Below are 17,560 nucleotides of genomic sequence, written 5' to 3'. Positions count from 1 at the left end.
AGTCTTTCGTTATCTAAAGATGACTGACCAGCTTTGCAAACTTTTCGTCGGTGGCCTCAACGTCGACACCGACGACGATGGCCTGCGCAAGCACTTCGAGCAGTACGGTATGCTCACCGACTGCGTCGTCGTCGTGAACAAGCAGCTGCAGCGGTCCCGCTGTTTCGGCTTTTAATAAATGCCACATGGAAATTCTGACCAATCAAGAGCAGCTTTCTCCTGCAAGGCATTTGATCTGGTCCACTTGTGAATGCTGCTGTGAGAACACAAACCAACTCTAGGCAATTATGCAGCTTTGTAACAAAAAAGCAAACAAAAGCAAGACAACTCTAGGTCTGCAAACACCCTTAGAGATTGATTGACTATTTGCTGTTTCCACTATATTAATAAAGTCAGCCTACTTGATTACATTACCACCACAGCTTACAGCCCAACAAAAATGATTTAACTGCAACTGTAACTTAATTTAGAAAATGCACTCAGATTGTCGAATGTCTCTGTGATGAAAACACATTGGGAAGGAAAGGGGATCATCATTTGCTCAAACAAACATCTGTCCATATATGGACTTGAGATCTGGAGTTATTGAGGTTGTTAAAATCAGGTTGCCCAGCTGTCCTCAAGTGCACCATATTTGTTGTCAAAACATCCTCACCTTCATTGTTTTTATCACTTCATTATGATGTTTTCAAACATTACACACAAGTCTCAGAGGGAAATGACACAATACCCTGATGGTGTCATTTCCGGAGGACTGGTGAAACAACCTCTCAAGGGCAACACAACGGCAGAGCGTGCGTGTTACAATTTGCCCCTGGGATTGGAACATCCTGGCGACATGACATTGATTACTTGGCTACTGCCTGCTGTGTGTTGCAGTTTACATCACCCCAGTGACTGTAATGTAGTCAAATATGTTTGTGGAGTAAACATGGTTTGTGTAGGAAACAAAATAGCACGTTGTAGGGCAAGTTGGGTGACTGTGGTCTGCTCCTCGCTGTATGTGCATTCTCAGAACCAGAAATTAGTGGGTGTTGAGGAGACTGTAACTGTAAAACACTCTGCTCTGTCTCTTGTTTTTTCCTAAACCACCAGGATCTGTTGGATCCAGCCCGCTGGAAGATGCTGATCCAGCAGTTTCGATATGACAATTACAGACTGCATCAGCTGGGGAACAACTCTGTCTTCACTATCACTCTACAGGCTGGTCTGTCTGCCATCAAGACACCGTATCCTACCATACTGTGTTTACAATTATGAGTTGCTCCTGACCTTTGTTTTTATCTCCACAGCCAGACTTTCTAAGTTTTTGTAGAATTTTTTAAATTGTGAATAAAACTAGTTGGAGGAAACTGCAGGGGTTTGTCTACAGATGTATTTCGGTCAAAAGTGAGTTATTTGTTTCATCAAAGTCTGTTTGTTTGTACTGCAAAGGAAAAAAAGTATTTTACATGGATTATTAGCTTCAAATAGTGCGAGTAAAAAAAAAAAAAGGCAAAGAATCAGATCCTCATGAAGGCCACCACAATGCATCAAGCTACATGACTTGCAGTTGGTCAGTTTCTGTAGACTCTGCCACTGCATTTCTGCTTTCTGCTTTGTATGTAACTAAATTGCAAGGGAGAGAGATGCTCATTGTTCAGACATTAACACTTGTTCCAGCCTCTGGCACTTGTATATGCACCAATTTATTTAACATACACTCATTTCTCTGTAGGGACGGCTACCGAAACTCAGTATTAACTGGGCTGGGGGGCTAAATAATCGAAGATTGTAGTATTTAAAGCTTGATGTTACCAGTTGTTTTGTAAGTACTTTTTAACGTCTTTGTGTAATTTATTATTAGACTGTGGCCTTTCCTCAACTCTCTGTTTTAGGGTTGAGCTCCTCAAACTATAATCGTCATTTTAAGTGCCATAAAACCTTTGCGAATAAAAGATGTTAATGGGAAACCGACAAGAATTTTAGCTTTTTTCTTTACTGACTGATGTAGATTGCGGTTGGCATTAAAGTTGATGAAGATAAGTGCAGATAGTTGTTATTTTACTTCTAATATAGTTGGATAGTTTAAACAACTAAGGACAGATAGCACTCCTTAATTAAATATTTGCTTTTGCCAGAGCTAGAAACCATGGCCAGAATGCAACAAAATGTGTCATATTTTTAAACTTTTTTTTTTTTTTTTTTTTTTTAAACTTGGGCTTCGCTGCACAATCTGGACACCAGCAGCCATTATACTGACATAAGATTGAAACAACAAAACAAATAAGGGAGTGCTCTTGTATCTCACTTGTCTGTATACGTGGCTGCAGTTAGCTTAGTCTACCAAAAGAGGCCTTGATCGTACGTATCTTTCCCCTCTCTTCTTTTCGCTTCGTCTGTCTCATGTAAGTGGGGAAAAAAGCTTAGAGTGAGTGTATTATTCTTTCCACTGATGCTGTCAGCTGTGAGACTCATAACCACGTTGTACATTAAAAAAATGATTTCACTCATTTTCCTTAACTTCCTCACCCGTTCCAGTCAGTGCTACAAGGAGGATGGTACCTCTAAGAACCCAGACTGCCCAGTGTGCAGTAAATCCCTTAACAAGTTGGCCCAGCCGCTACCCATGGCCCACTGCGCCAACTCCAGACTAGTTTGTAAGATCTCTGGAGAGGTCATGAATGAAAACAACCCTCCAATGATGCTGCCTAATGGATATGTGTACGGCTACAATGTGAGTACACTGTTGCAGGGATTATGAGCTTAAGATGTTTGTCAAATAAATGGTAGTTTTTCTAATTGATCCTCCTCTGCTCATGTTCTCCTCCAGTCCCTTCTGTCCATCCGCCAAGATGACAAAGTGGTGTGTCCCAGAACCAAAGAAGTCTTCAACTTCTCTCAGGCTGAGAAAGTCTACATCATGTGATCACTCAGATAGCCCGTCTGAGTATCAACATGATCGAATACGGCCGTCATTCATCACCTGTGACCCGGCCTACTCGAGAGCCACCTGTGGAGCTGTGATCCAGTGCCCTTCTCCCCCACCACAGACACACCCGACGTTTTCCACAACCCCCCTCTCCCAGTACATGATCAGATCAAGTCTGCCAGTTCCCTTCCCCTATCATTTTATCACACAGAAACTGGGATCCTCTCCTTTCAGACTGGTTTAGATGTGGCTAGAGAACAAGAAGTTGATTGATCTGATCCATTCAAGCACATGGACTATCAACATTGTCATTATCGTACAGGCCCTCACTCGGAAGTGTAGAGACTACAGAGAAGGAGTGAGGGGGTGAAAAACTGCTAGGTAGTTATTTGATTTTATTACAACGAATAAAAACTTGTTGAGGTTACTTTGACTTTTCACTAGTGGTGTTCCTTTGTTACTAAAATAACATGTGGCAGGACTTTGTTAACTCGCTCCATTAACAAGATTAACACGTACAATTTGGGCCTTTTTCAGAACAAACATGGCCGGCCTCCTGGTCATGTGGTAGCATCTCATTCTGTGATGCATGCTGTCAACATCCTTTGTCTTCTAGCCATGTTTTTTGGTGGGTTGTTTGGGGGGGGATATATGTTAAATGCCACCTTTTTAAGCTGCCCACCTTTTCGCATTTCATCCCCCCTATGTTTGTGAAACCGGAGCCTGATTTGGGCTGCAGCTGGCTCCTTTTCAAATGTAAATATTAGATAGGAATTGATCATCCTCATGTATAAATTCGGGGGGGGGGGGGGCAAGTAACGACAAGGAAGATTACCCTTCTACGAAGATTGCTGTGTGACCTGAACAAGTGTTTTCTTGGGTGTTGTAAACCTGATATAGCCCACGGTATCCTCAAGCTGGTCATCATTGAGGGCGCTGTTAGTTTCACAAACTCGGTCAATATTAATGATGGTGTATTTACCACCATAATGAAAATGACGCAATATTCAAACAAGACAACCATCTATGATGTGATTTTTTTTTTTTTTTTTTTTTTTTTTGATATTGAACAAACTGTCTTCCTTTCTTGTGTGGCCGTTTTTGTTTTTCTTCAACTGATTTCTCTTTTTTTACTTCAGGTTAAAGGAGGAGAACATTTTAGTGACATTTATTCTGTTTAAAGAAGAAACCCATGGTGGTTTTAGTTAACTCAACGTTGCCCATATAGTTTTATTTCATAACTATTTTTCCAACAGTGAACAAGATAATAAAGAGAAAGACTGTGCTGATATTTTCTCAGTCTTGTGCTCTGCTTATGTCAAAGCAGCACCAACACTCCACAGCGTTAACGTAGCATAAAGGTACACTAACTGCATCAACACTACATGTAGTTACAAACACATAAAGAGGCAGGATCTAAATGTTAAACAATCCTGCCTTTTCTTGCAAACTCACAAGGGGAGATTTTGGTCAGCTGAAAACATCACTCATCTTTTATGACTTTGAAAACCTACTGTAGATGTTGGATGGACTAGGAATGTGATCGAAACAAGATGCACACAGATCTAGACTTCAGTGACAACGAATCCACAAACATTCACCCTTGAACACCCACACCAAGCAATCCAAAAAAAATGCAGTTTTATGTTAACCATGATCAGTCTTGTGGTCGATCATTTCTTCCGCTTTGTTGTTTATTGACAAACCAAAAGTTGCCTCATTTGTGTCCATACATGATTTGGAATTGTATCTGTAAAGACACAGACTGTCCTGTGTATTTGTGTTGGTAGAATTAGATAAAGGGATTGTTTCATGAGCAATATGCCTCATAAAGATTTCAGTGAACTTTGATTTCAGTGTTTCATTATTTGTGTATACTTTGCATTGACACCAGTATTACCATAAGCTGCGGTAGGTGTGACGAGATTAACAATTCACTACATCTCTGTTGACATGGAAATACGACCAAGTGTTGTGTCTTTCACCTGAAACTACATCTCCATGGAGGCTGACGGTCTGTGAGGGCGTGTTTTTGGTCTGGCAGTGAAAAGCATGCTTACAAATGGTGATAAACTGTATCTGTGGCATGGATTTCATGGAAATACATGAGCAGGATAAAAGAACTAAGCAGACATGGCGAGACTTAGCAGGAAAATTGACTTTGTGGTCTTTGATGCCAAAATCTGTAAACCAAAACCTTGATTTGCTGATGTCACCAAGTTGCAAATCAGGTTTTGTTCCAAAGACAATGAATCGGCCTCCACCAAGGGTTTTTTGTGTGCTCTTACATGGAAATTCAGTTTTAGGGGGCTGCAAGCAACAAATACTTTAGTTATTTAGCACTTTGTCCAATAAAGGATTGATTGTCCAGTTATAAAATGTCAGATAATGGTGAAAATGGTGATTGAAAATTGTTTCATTCCACCTGAAAGGCCACAATATTTAAATTACGGTGATATAAAACTGAGAAAAGCAGCATATCCTCAAATTTGGGAAGCTGGAACCAGTTAACTTTACTTGCTTCAACCACTGGTTTATTATCAAAGAATTAAATGATTAATTGCCCACTCACTGATTGGCTACTCAGCTGTTACAGCTACAGATTTTTTGCCCAGTCCACCAATAGCCTCTATTGTTTTCAGCTTCTCTCTCACTAACCAAGCTGCTGCTGCTTACTGTGATGAATCCTGCTTTTTGCCCCATATACTGATATGAGTGTCCATTGTCTTGTATAAAATCATAAATGGACTGGCTCAGCTTTTAAATATAATTCACACAGGATGCCACATTTCATTGTATTCTTGGTTGAGGATGTGGTTTTAGTTGAAACCCATGTACTCACGATGACCTTCAAAAGCTTCCTGTTAACTCGGCCTAATGGTGTGTGAGCTTCATGTCTGGAGGAATTAGATTACATTTATGTCGAAAGAAAGACAAAATGTAGATTTGTTTTTGTATTTTTGGGATGCAAAATGTGTAAATATCACGACAACAAGCATTTAGTCGATGCGTTCTGTAACCATGTGACACAGAAACCATCCTGCCAAATGTAGCACGCGACAATATGAGCGTCATAATATGTAAACGTAGAAATATTTATTATGTTTTATAATTATATGGTGTTTTTTGTAGATTTTATAGGGTCGTTTTCTACGTTTTAAACCAAACAGCTGTTGTCTTTTGTTACACAAAGAAACAGTATCGGACCGGAAGAGGTGTCAACAGTTATTCGAGCCAGTCTGTCGTCACACAGCGCGTTCGTTATAAATTCAGCTGCGCTCTTCTCCCTCCGCCATTTTGAGATCAGCGCTCAGTTGAGTACCAGCCAGTCTTTCGTTATCTAAAGATGACTGACCAGCTTTGCAAACTTTTCGTCGGTGGCCTCAACGTCGACACCGACGACGATGGCCTGCGCAAGCACTTCGAGCAGTACGGTATGCTCACCGACTGCGTCGTCGTCGTGAACAAGCAGCTGCAGCGGTCCCGCTGTTTCGGCTTTGTGACCTACTCCACACCGGAGGAGGCCGACGCTGCCATGGCGGCTAGGCCTCACACCGTCGACGGCAACGCGGTCGAGGTGAAGCGGGCCGTGGCGAGAGAAGACGCCAACAAGCCAGAGGCCCTCGCAAAGGTGAAGAAAATCTTCGTCGGTGGCCTGAAAGACGACATTGAAGAAGAGCATCTGAGCGATTACTTCTCTCAGTACGGCCAGATCGAGAAGGCCGAAGTCATCTCGGAGAAGGAGACCGGAAAGAAGAGGGGATTCGGCTTTGTTTACTTCACCGACCACGACGCAGCCGACAAAGCGGTTGTGGTGAAGTTTCACACCGTTAATGGACACAAAGTTGAGGTGAAGAAAGCCCTGACAAAGCAGGAGATGCAGGCGGCCAACAGAACCGGCATGGGGCCTAGAGGCAGACCAACAAGAGGCATGAGGGGAAATCAAAATGGCTACGGCAGCAGGGAGTACGGCGGAAACTACAACTACGGAAATGGCGGAGGCTACAACTGTGGCGGCGGCTACGGAGGGTATGGCGGACCAGGTTATGGTGGTTATGGAGACCAGGGAGGTGGCTATGGTGGCGGAAACGGCTACAACGAGTTCGGCAGCGGCTATGGTCAGCACTCATCTGGTTACGGCCCCATGAAGACGCCCTTCGGCGGCCAGAGGAGCGGTGCTCCCTACACCAGAGGCGGCGGTGGCGGCGGCTACCCGAGGGGGGGCTACGGCGGCGGCTACTAGATGAGTCCGCACTAATCAACCACCCCACCCCCCTGCCATAAATTACCTCCAGCCAGGATTTGGACGACAAAATCAAATTCAGTAACGGGGCGTCTGCCGTGAAATCCAACAATGGCAGAGATACGGACAAAGACCCCCCCCTAATCATCAGACCTCAAAACCCAAACAGGTAGGAAGGTCACTTCCCAGAAAGCCTGATAATAACGAGCAGCTGTTGTTGCCGTTCAACTAGGACACGTTAAAATGAAGAATAAAACCATACAGTGAATCCCCCTTTTTTTATTATGTACCCACGCCTACGCGTGTAGTTGTCGTTTAGAGTTGAATATTATTTTTTATTTGCGTTCACTCGTTGTTTTGCAAATTTCGATGTAGGATTGTTTTGATGATTATCCTAATATTTGCATTTTAAGCAATTAGATTTTGTTTTTCTGGAGTAAACTTTAGTGTGATTTCAATGTATGAGGATGAGAAAGCATGTTTTTTTTGTCGTGTTGGATTTCATAGCTTGTCATTACATCAACTTGTATGATTATATACTTGGGTTATTCAGCCAAGGTGGGAACGTGATACTGCAGGATCCAGTTTCCTTGTTTTCTCCCCCATACTGTACTCTACCAAACTCTCCTCACGCATAGTAATAGTTCCAGTCTAAATATTGTTCATTTTTCATTACCTGTAGCAATATCTAATGTATATTGTATACTTTCATGTCTGGAGAACAAAACCTACTGTTTAAAACATTTTTGGTATGCTTATGTATGTTCATTTTAAATAAAACGTTATACCACTTAGCTTAGTTATTTTACTTATTTAACCAGGCTTCCTCAAGTTCATCCACAGGTTTTATAAGTGACCTCATCTTGATCTTTAGTTACATGGCATCTTTCCCACAGTTTATTCCCTTACTCTCAGGTGGGTGAAATGGTTACAGAATGGTTGTAGTCTACCCACAGCCAATGCATGTAGGCTTTGTAGGGTTTGACCTTTGTGTTTTTAAAATTATGTGGTTTTTAGACATGCTAATGATTTACATATTTCTTTCCTTTTTACATATTTGAATACATATCAATATGTGGACATGAGGGCTCTGATATTTATCTTTGATTATTCCTACTTCCTATTAGGTGTTCTTACTCGTATTCCAGTATGCTATCCCAGCCATAATAGCCGTAGCAGTTTGTTTGTAGGCTACATCAGGACCCTGTTGATTACCTGGGGTCGATTGTGATAGGAGTCTGAAATATCTCTTTAGGATATCCACATCCAGCAAACTAGGTATGTAAATCAACCTGTCTTCACTCTGTGTTGGTCAACCATGTATGGCATATCTTTTGTGAGATGGTGCACAAGTGCGCCATTATTTAATCTTAAAGTATCTGACACTTTAATCATAGCTCAATGCGTCTTATATAGCTAATCTTAAAATAAGAACAAAAATGGGGGGGTTACTTGATTTGGCCTTTAATGAACTTTAAAGTGGGTGGAAGGGGACCCAAATTTTGTTCCACCATTTATATGAAATAATGGAACGAGTACATTGGTGTCTCTTCCAGGAAACTTTGCACGGCCCAGTTTCTTACTCTGTTTCTCTCCCGTCTCCTCCAGGTTGCTACGGTAACCTGGGCACGAGGACATCACCCCGAAAACGATGGGGTGTGTGTCTGCACGCCGACGAGGGTACCGGAGAGTGGTTGTGCCTTCTCCCCCTCAGGTGAAGTCAGTTTTCACAAAGGATTCCCCAGTGTGGTCTAACATGGGTTTTTTCCCCCCTGAAAGGTTTTAATGAAGACTTGGTGGATTATAAAGTCTGGGAGAATTTTGATAACACAGTGCCCTGGTGCGATCTCTTTTTTTTTTTTTTTTTTTTTAAGTGTTCTGTTTTATTCCTTTTTAATTACCTTTCTTTCAGTTTTATTTAGGACCACTTGCTGATGATGACCTGGGAGTCAGAGCTTGCACTTTGGGCACTGTGGGTTTCAAAATACAATAAATGTTTATGATTATGCTTGTCTTGTGTTTTTAATAAGTCTTCATGGCTTTATAAAATCAATTTTTAATTAATGGCAACTTTTATGACACTCAAGGGCTGCTAACATCACAAAATGTCAATAAGATACAATAAGCAACAAAGCACTAGTTAAAAAAAACAATGACTACAAATAACAGAGCATAGGTCAAGAATGAGCAGGCATAAAATAAGAGGCAGTTGTTGCAGTTAAAAGTAAGCAAGAAAATTTTAAAATAACTTCTCAAGGAGCAGTTTAGTATAAACTCCAAAACAGGCCATGTGTGAGCTTGGCCACAATGTGACTTGGTTTTTCCCAGTGAGGAATATTTAAAAATAAATGGCCTGCGATACTTGGTTGAACACATAAGCGTAGATACAGATTTGATATTTGCAGGTACATTCTTTATTTCACCTGTGGTAAGTGTTAATGAAATGTGAATAGCTTCAGTGGTCACTGTAGTGGTCCAAAAATCCAATGCAGTAGAGCTTGGAGGCTTAACACACACCTGTACTGATCATTTTCCTGCAGACAAGTGATGAAAAATGACATGGTTGCACGGCCCCACGTGCATCTTGCAGTTACTTAATCAGGAAGTAGAGGCTTCCATGTGCAGGATGCTGTACGTAGACCTCATGTCAACCTCTTATCTGCTCTGCCATCAAAACATTGAAACAGCTATCAAATAAATGTATTACAATAAGGCGTTTCCTGAAGAACCAAGATATTGCAGTTGTTCATCTCTGTGCAGCCTGATGAAGTGTAAACAGGTTAAAGGCTGCAAAATGAGCTGCCAGTTACATAACTACGGTTGCATTTGACTTTATTACAATGCACTGCAGCATTTAGTGATAGGGAGTGTTGCTAGGTAAACAAGAGGTTGGTCATACTGATCAGAAGTTGAGGCATTTTTTCTTTCATACCAGTCTTGTAATGAGCATATAACTTAATGTTGAACAGGCCTGGGAGGTGTTAATAAAGACCATGGGCTAATGTTTCTGGCAACTGAGTACATTTTTGTGGTTCAGCACCTTTTAGGAAACATTTTAATTAGAAATGAGAAAGAGAGTTGCATTGTTTTCTCCTGATAAACATTCAGAAGACAGGTGCAGCCCATGTAATTTTTCTCTGTAGTCTGCCGGCCAAACTGTTGATCAATACCTAAAAGGATATGTATTCCTGTAGGTGAATTCTGTTGGGTTTTCATTGTGTTGGTAAATTAAACTGATTCTGATAATTGAGCAGGAAGGATCATTACTTGAAGAGCCCTCTCTGATAAAGATGGACATGGTCTTCATCTCTGTTTAAACAATGAGCTAAAGTGATCATAAGAGAGCTCAAAATTAAACAATATATTTGACAGAATAACAGTCTTCCTCCTTAATTTAGCAGCGGTGTCTTTATTAAAACCAAAACCACTGCAACAAGAGACAATTTGGGTTTTGAAAAATTGGAGGGAAGGGCATTCTTGTAGTGTGGTCCTGTCTGACATGCTGTGACACATAACTTTGGTTACATGTGTCAGAAATACTGTTAAAGTGATGCTTGACGTGGCGATTGGAGTGTAAATTTTCCCTCTGTTCTCTTACCTTTTTATAGGATAATGGGGCTTGACGATTTCTGATCATCCCATAAGAACAGGAAACAACTGTTACGTTGGCTGTGCTTTTTATGAATCTACAATAAATTATATATTTTTATACACCAAGACACTTTGTTATGTTGCTTATTTATATTGAGAGTAGTTGGTTGCATGTCTGCCAACGGTGATACCTTCAATGAAGGGGTCAAAATAAGGTTGTGATCTGGTTTGTGTTGGATGGTTAAGGTTTGCAGAGGTGTTGACACCAAAGGTCTGACATTGGTGGATGTATTCATGTTTCATTCAAACACATACATATAACATCTTCCAATCTGATTACATTTTTGTGTCATGCTTAGTTCTATAACCATGGTCTAAATCAGTGCTTAAAATTTTCAGTGGGCTTGACTGGCCTGTGGTGAGGTTGTTTTGGCACTTCAGGTGAAACCAAAGGATTTGTCTTAACATTCACAGCCTAAATTACTGTTTAGGGGATCTAAAGGAGCCCTGTGGAGGTTTCATGGTAACATAAGTTATCGTAACATTCAGTTAGTCACCAAAAAAAAACATTGTGTGTGTCCTTTAGAGCCTTTAAAAGTATAATTTATAAAGGTATACTATGCAGGATTGGTGGTTACTGTTTGTAAACATGCTTGGAGTCAAAAGTGAAAGCCAAACCGAGATTCAGCCGATGCATTTGGCCTCGCTGTGAATGTGTTTCTGGCACCGTGTGACTTGGATGCCTCCAGCTTACGGTCTGGGATCTGGTTTCTACCCTTTTATAAAGTCCTGACCTCACTGGAGCGCTGTGGGGATACATGACATTACACATGCCGAGCACAGAAAATAAGAGCGTGTGATACGGACGTAATCCCTTAATAATCACCTATGAACCACTGCTGGTGTGTTTGTCTGCAGAGATTGCCCTCTGTATTTTTTTCCCAGGAAAATCCTGCATATTATATCTTCAAATCCTGCTCAGTTTATATTCATGTTTACTAGCAGCCATTTTGGCTCACCTGTAGGTCAGTGGAATAGTGTGAAGTCATTGTCAGGAGTGGGTATCGTGCATGTACACAAGACAAACTAAACAAAACACACAGTAACAGCTTCACAAGATGTCAGAAACTTTACAGGATACTATAAGTTTGTAAAATTTCAATTGGGAGTCAGACTCATCGCAGATAAGCAGCTGAGTGTTGCATCAGTTCGAAACTAACAAGACAGAACTTGATGATCTGGTTTTAAAGTTGGACTGTCTCCCAAAACCGATACGGCAGCTTTCATGGTGACAAGTCTGTCAGAGAACTGCAGCAGGTGCAGACTGAACATGGGCACGTTGCAACATGAATTCACTTTCCTGTAGTTTCTTTTGACCTCAGTTGTAGAAGCACTGTGAGTTTTCCCAGCAGCCTGGGAGCAGAGCGGAGATAAGTTTCACTTACTGTGAACAGACAGTGTGTTGGAAGTTCCTGTCTTTTTATATTCTCGCTATGTGTTGAAGGCCTGTGACCAGTTCTCTTCCTGTCAGTTAACATTTTGTTTGTCTGTTCGGAAAGATGGATCCCTCCTTTATTACTCTTCTGAAGGGTGTTCTCCATTTTGTCCATGTTACAGGGTTGTTTTTTTAAGGAAGTGTTCACTTATCTGACTGAAGAGCCCAGAGGCAAAGGATGTTGTGTGTTGTACAAGTTGTAAAACACTGTGAGGCTGATAAATAATACTGAATGACATAAATAAGACTGACTTGATCTCTCAGAACAGATATGATCCTGATAATGTAACTGTAGTTTAAACAGTGAAATAGCTGCATTTCACAATTTTTAAGTACGAATCTGAGATGTCAAACACTGATCAATCTGTTCACAATGAAGGCAAATATAAAGAGAGAGCTGTTGGCTACAGAGTTTCACATACGAAACACATGCAGTCGTATGAATAATCTAAATTTTGTAGAGAAAATAGCACAAGTCACCGAAGTGGGTCAACACTGTTGGTCCAAGTAAGGTGAACTGTGTCATGCATAATTTTGTGGCTCAGTACATTTGTTCTTATTGTTTTTTAGCTGTGGCCTCAAGATGTCTCTGTCCCTAGTAAATAAGCAGCTAGAGGACATTATGTTAACCTTTAAGCACTGGGGATTTTTTTTTCTTTGAAAATGTAGAAAATTGGCATTTTTTCAAAAACAGGAAAAGTCAGATTATACACTTTTTATGTCACACCTTTATATTACAAATTCTGTGTGAATACCCCTCAAGTTTTATTTTACATAAGTTATTAAATCAGTAATCTAGTAAAATTTCTGGTGTATTTAAAGGACATTAGGGCTTTATCATGATGAAAGCATGATTGCTGTTGTTTTTAAGGAGGTATCATGTATGCTGTGTACCTTGTGTGCCTTTATTAAGAGACCCACGTAGACTAACTTTTGTCTTTTTTGGGGGGGAACACTGTACACTTTGGGCAAGAAGACAGGTGAACAGTAAAAGCCACACAGAAGCAGCATCCATCACCTTAAAACTGGGAACCTGAAGATTAATTTGAGCTGCAGCTCAACACTGTGGGTCAAGTTTTTCTAGTCATAAATATAATAAACATGTTTGGTTAGATGCCTGTTCAAATTTTAAAGGTTTAGAGTGTTAAGGGAGCTTTGAACATTATAATAGAAGTATATGACGGCTATTCCCATGTGCATTTGTCTCATAAGCTGTTGCAGCAATTTAGTGTATATGTAATTTGTTACACTATTTTGGTGCTCAGTTGAAGTACGTTACCACTTGAGAGTTGATAAAATGGTCATATATCCCTCTAGAATACCAAATTAAGACACCAAGACCCTGAGGAACACCACAGAAAAATATGTGCTGTTGATTTAGTATCAAAAACTTTTCACACTTTTCTATTCTGGAAACTACTATAGTGAAATTGTCTCATTGCAGTGAGATGGCTACTAAGGGGAATAACCATCACACATGAATAAAACTGGGCTCATTTAATTCACAACAATCTCAGCTTTCCAGTCAGATCCACTTTATACAACTCTAACACTGTTTATGGACCACAGAGTGTAGAAATATTCAAATACAATAGGTGAAAATAATGTGTAATGTGTATATGACATGCAGTAGGTGCACATGTGCTCAAAACTGTGGGACTAGCATAGACTGGGCCTGTCTGTAAAGGGGAAGCACGTGGGTAACCACAGAAACAACTTCCATTCAGACAGCGTGGGGTGAGAGGCCAGGGGACCTCTGTGAACATGACCATGCTGTTTTTCCCTCGCCAAAACTTAGGCTCAATAAGGAGAGTCATTTCGCCCCCTTCCTGATAAGCTAGTATAACATGTTTGGTACCGCTGGATTCTTTAGTTCACGTGATACTAGTGTCATCTAACTTTACAACTCTTCCCTCTACAGCTTCTCAAAGATGTCGGCCGGTGGCCCAGCGTGTCTCAGAGGGTTAATGTGCTATATGTTGTACAGGAACAGCGAACGGGCACAAAGGTTGATATCCACGCTTCCCCCCCTCCTCAGAAATTGAACCTAAGTTTTCCGACAGCACTTGAAGGCGGCAGCTACGTAACCGCTTGCGAGCCAATGAGAGCGCTGACTCATTTAAAGCTGACCAATCAGCGACCGCTACGTCTTACGAAGGCAAGCGAGTCCGCCCCGCCCTGACGTTGCTCATTGAAGAAGAAGAAGAGGGACTGTTTCATCCTCACAAGAAATTCAATCATGACGGCCAAATTGTGTAAGCTCTTTGTCGGAGGACTGAACGTGGAAACCACAGAAGATGGCGTCCGCAAGCACTTCGAACAGTTCGGCACGTTAAGCGACTGCGTCGTGGTGATGAACCAGCAGCTCGGCCGGTCTCGCTGTTTCGGCTTCATCACCTACTCGACACCGGACGAGGCCAGCGCAGCAATGGCGGCCAAGCCACATGTCGTTGAAGGCCAAGAAGTGGAGCTGAAGAGGGCCATAGCACGCGAGGATGCTAACAACCCGGACATCGTCGCCAACGTGAAGAAAATCTTCGTCGGCGGTGTGAAAGACCACATCGAGGCGGACAACTTGTCCGAGTACTTCTCGCAGTTCGGCGTGGTGGAGAAGGCCGAGATCATCTCTGACAAGCAGACCGGCAGGAAGAGAGGCTTCGGCTTTGTCTTCTTCGAGGACACCGACTCCGCCACCAAAGCGGTGCTAAGCAAGTACCACACTATCAACGGGAACAAGGTGGAGGTAAAGAAAGCTCTGACGAAGCAGGAGATGTCCACCGGCGGCCGCGGACGAGGTCGAGGAAGGGGGATGCAAAACTATGGCGGCGGAAGAGGAGGTGGCGGCGGCTACGGAGGCGGCTACGGCAACAATTACGGAGGAGGCTATGGCGGGGGATACAACGGCGGTGGCGGCGGAGGATACGGCGGGTATGGGGGATATGATGAGGGGGGATACGACAACCAGATGGGTGGGTACAGTAATGGTGACTTTGGGGATGGCTACGGACAGCAGCACTCTAACTATGGTGCAGTGAAGGGGGGCGGCTATTCCACCTACAGGAGCGGGGGTCCCTACAACAGAGGCGGCGGCGGCGGTGGCTACAGCCGGGGGGGTGGCGGCGGTGGTGGTGGATACGGCGGTGGCTACTAGGGGCTCCCTCCAAGTTTTGTTTTGTTCATTGGGGAAAATTACAGCGGACTTGAATTCACACACACGCACACACATCACACATGCCCGGGTGAGGGGTCTTTGTTGAGCTCAGTTTAAGGGAGCAGTGCCCATCACCCACACGGAATGAATGAGACTGTCCCCTGGATCCAAGCTCCCCCCACCCAGACCCCATCTGTCCTCTTATTCCACACCTTATGGACTTTACTACTAAGAATTGTGAATTATTGAACTGTACTTTTGTTATGTCGGGGGAAGACTTGCTTTGAACCATTTGTAAAGCCGTAATTAATGTCAGTCACTGCTTCTCAACTCTAAAAATTGAGTTTGTTTCGTCTTGCAAACCAGCCACATGTGTCTGTTATTTTTTGCATCATGAACTCAGGGTTATAAGTAATGTTGATGGCAGTGTCGGGCAGCATGGGACTCGATTGCTTGAGTTTCTTGATCTTAAAACACTCTCGTGACAAAGTATTTTTTGAGAAATGTCGCGAACTGTTTTGTTATCTGTAAATTTACTTTTTTTGTTCACCTTTCCCGTCCCATTTCAGGCTTATGTTTAGATTAAAAACTGTTTTGAAATTCATGTGTTCAGTTCACCCCTATGTTTGATTCTGCTTTTATTAAAGTTTTTAATGTTTTGAAAATCTATCCAATCTCGTAGTCTTAATTAAAATCGTGTGGGTTACATTTCAGTAGGTAATGCATGAGCTGGAGTGCACACACATTATCAGCTTTACTTTGATAATCTGCTTTTTGTAACCTCATGAGTTCATAAAGCTACCAGCAGGAGGGAGTATTGGCTGCACATCCATGCATTTTCAGTTCATCGGCCATTTTATACCAGCACAGATTAAGTAGGTAGAAGAAGCTGATTGTCTTTATCACCAGAGTAGTCACTATTATCTGATGTGCTCCTCAGATTGCTGTTCTTTTTAAGGAATAATTTATATGGGAACTTTCAATTTAATTAGTAAATAAGACAATACTCAAGGATTATAACCAACTAAATTCACCTGTGCCCACATGGATGTAGTGTGAAGTATTAGAATTTTGTTTCTTGTGAGTTTAATCTCATTTTTTGGTAATTTCTCATTTTTTTTTTCAATCTTAAATGTTTAATTTTGAGGGCTGATATCAGTTAAGGCAAAATGAATGGAGCAGATCTTGAGTTTAACATTAGCAACAGGATTTTCCTTGGAAAAAGGGTTTTGTTAACCTTTATAAACCCACACACATGCATGGGAGGTGGTCAGGATCTTAAGAAAAATACAATTAATAGCTGCCTCTGGGCTCCCAAATATGTCTCATCTTTCCAAATATTAACTAATAGATTTTGTTGGACACAATTTGGATGTCTAGCTGCAGTCCATGAATGAAATTAAGATCTTTAGAGATTTATTTTAATGAGTAATCTACATTTACAAAACTGACTTTTTGTGGATAACACTAAAAGCACTGGCAGCAGAGATAAAGAAAAGGGTATGAGCTCTCACTCTGACCCTGTTTCTGGGTACAAAAACATGGCTGTTGTCTGGAGCATCAAATGGAAAGTGAAGTACATGTTACCACATATTCTGATCAGTTATTAAGGTAATGGCTTTGTTTTTTAATCAGTCTAAAGACTTAGACTGCAGAATGGCATCACGCTGTCTCAGACATTTATGTGAGATTGTGAGATGTGTATGGAACTTTTCAATGTCTGCTGTAAAAACGATATAACACACTCTTTAAAAGCAAAGCAAGATAACATGAAACAAGTAAAGAGGGATGTTTACAACATAAAAATTATTGTTTTTAAAGAAGTAGAGGCTAAAATTAGCTTTAAAAACCACAATAATAAGCCCTGATTTAAGGGACTGGAGTATTAGATGTGGTGCAAAAAAAAAAACCTGTATGCTGCTTTGTCTAATTTTAACTAGTTTTGACTAGAAAGCGTTCATGTCCTAGACCACCTGAGAGGTCTGGATGGTTCATAACAGCAGCAGATCAGTGAAGTACTGAACCTTAAAGCATGTAGCACTTTATGAACCAACAGCAGCATTTTTAAAACAAATCATTGACACACAGGAAGTCAACGTAAGGACAGATCTAATATGATCCACTTTCTTCATCCTTTTAACATATACAGGCAAATTACCCATAACAAAC

The 17,560-nt window shown here is 41.4% G+C and overlaps 3 protein-coding genes across 6 annotated transcripts in view; all 3 read left to right on the top strand.

Annotated features, from left to right (window-relative positions):
• maea (macrophage erythroblast attacher, E3 ubiquitin ligase) overlaps positions 1 to 3,968 on the top strand; it is a 132,106-nt gene extending 128,138 nt beyond the window's left edge. For 3 of the 4 annotated variants that reach the window (XM_049585853.1, XM_049585856.1, XM_049585855.1), the window contains 2 exons: positions 2,521 to 2,716; positions 2,813 to 3,968. In XM_049585853.1, coding sequence (XP_049441810.1) covers positions 2,521 to 2,716; positions 2,813 to 2,908 — 292 coding nt within the window. In that variant the 3' untranslated portion in view covers positions 2,909 to 3,968. Of the gene's footprint in view, positions 1 to 1,095; positions 1,230 to 2,520; positions 2,717 to 2,812 lie in introns of all 4 variants that reach the window. The other variant, XM_049585854.1, reaches the window with a different exon arrangement.
• Positions 3,969 to 6,186: 2,218 nt separating this feature from the next.
• Positions 6,187 to 10,871, top strand: LOC125894464 (heterogeneous nuclear ribonucleoprotein A0-like). The gene is made up of 2 exons (XM_049585861.1): positions 6,187 to 8,868; positions 10,763 to 10,871. The coding sequence occupies exon 1, from the start codon at positions 6,258 to 6,260 to the stop codon at positions 7,152 to 7,154; it is 897 nt and encodes a 298-aa protein (XP_049441818.1). The 5' UTR covers positions 6,187 to 6,257; the 3' UTR covers positions 7,155 to 8,868; positions 10,763 to 10,871.
• LOC125894463 (heterogeneous nuclear ribonucleoprotein A0-like) lies at positions 8,737 to 16,060 on the top strand. Its single transcript, XM_049585860.1, has 2 exons — positions 8,737 to 8,868; positions 14,162 to 16,060. Exon 2 carries the CDS (start codon positions 14,480 to 14,482, stop codon positions 15,389 to 15,391), a length of 912 nt encoding a protein of 303 aa, XP_049441817.1. The 5' UTR covers positions 8,737 to 8,868; positions 14,162 to 14,479; the 3' UTR covers positions 15,392 to 16,060.
• Positions 16,061 to 17,560: the final 1,500 nt, after the last annotated feature.

This window comes from Epinephelus fuscoguttatus, linkage group LG9 (genome assembly GCF_011397635.1).
Source record: "Epinephelus fuscoguttatus linkage group LG9, E.fuscoguttatus.final_Chr_v1".
NCBI classification, from domain to species: domain Eukaryota; kingdom Metazoa; phylum Chordata; class Actinopteri; order Perciformes; family Serranidae; genus Epinephelus; species Epinephelus fuscoguttatus.
The sequence above is the reverse complement of the archived record's forward strand: the minus strand, read 5'-3'. Positions and strand labels throughout refer to the sequence as shown.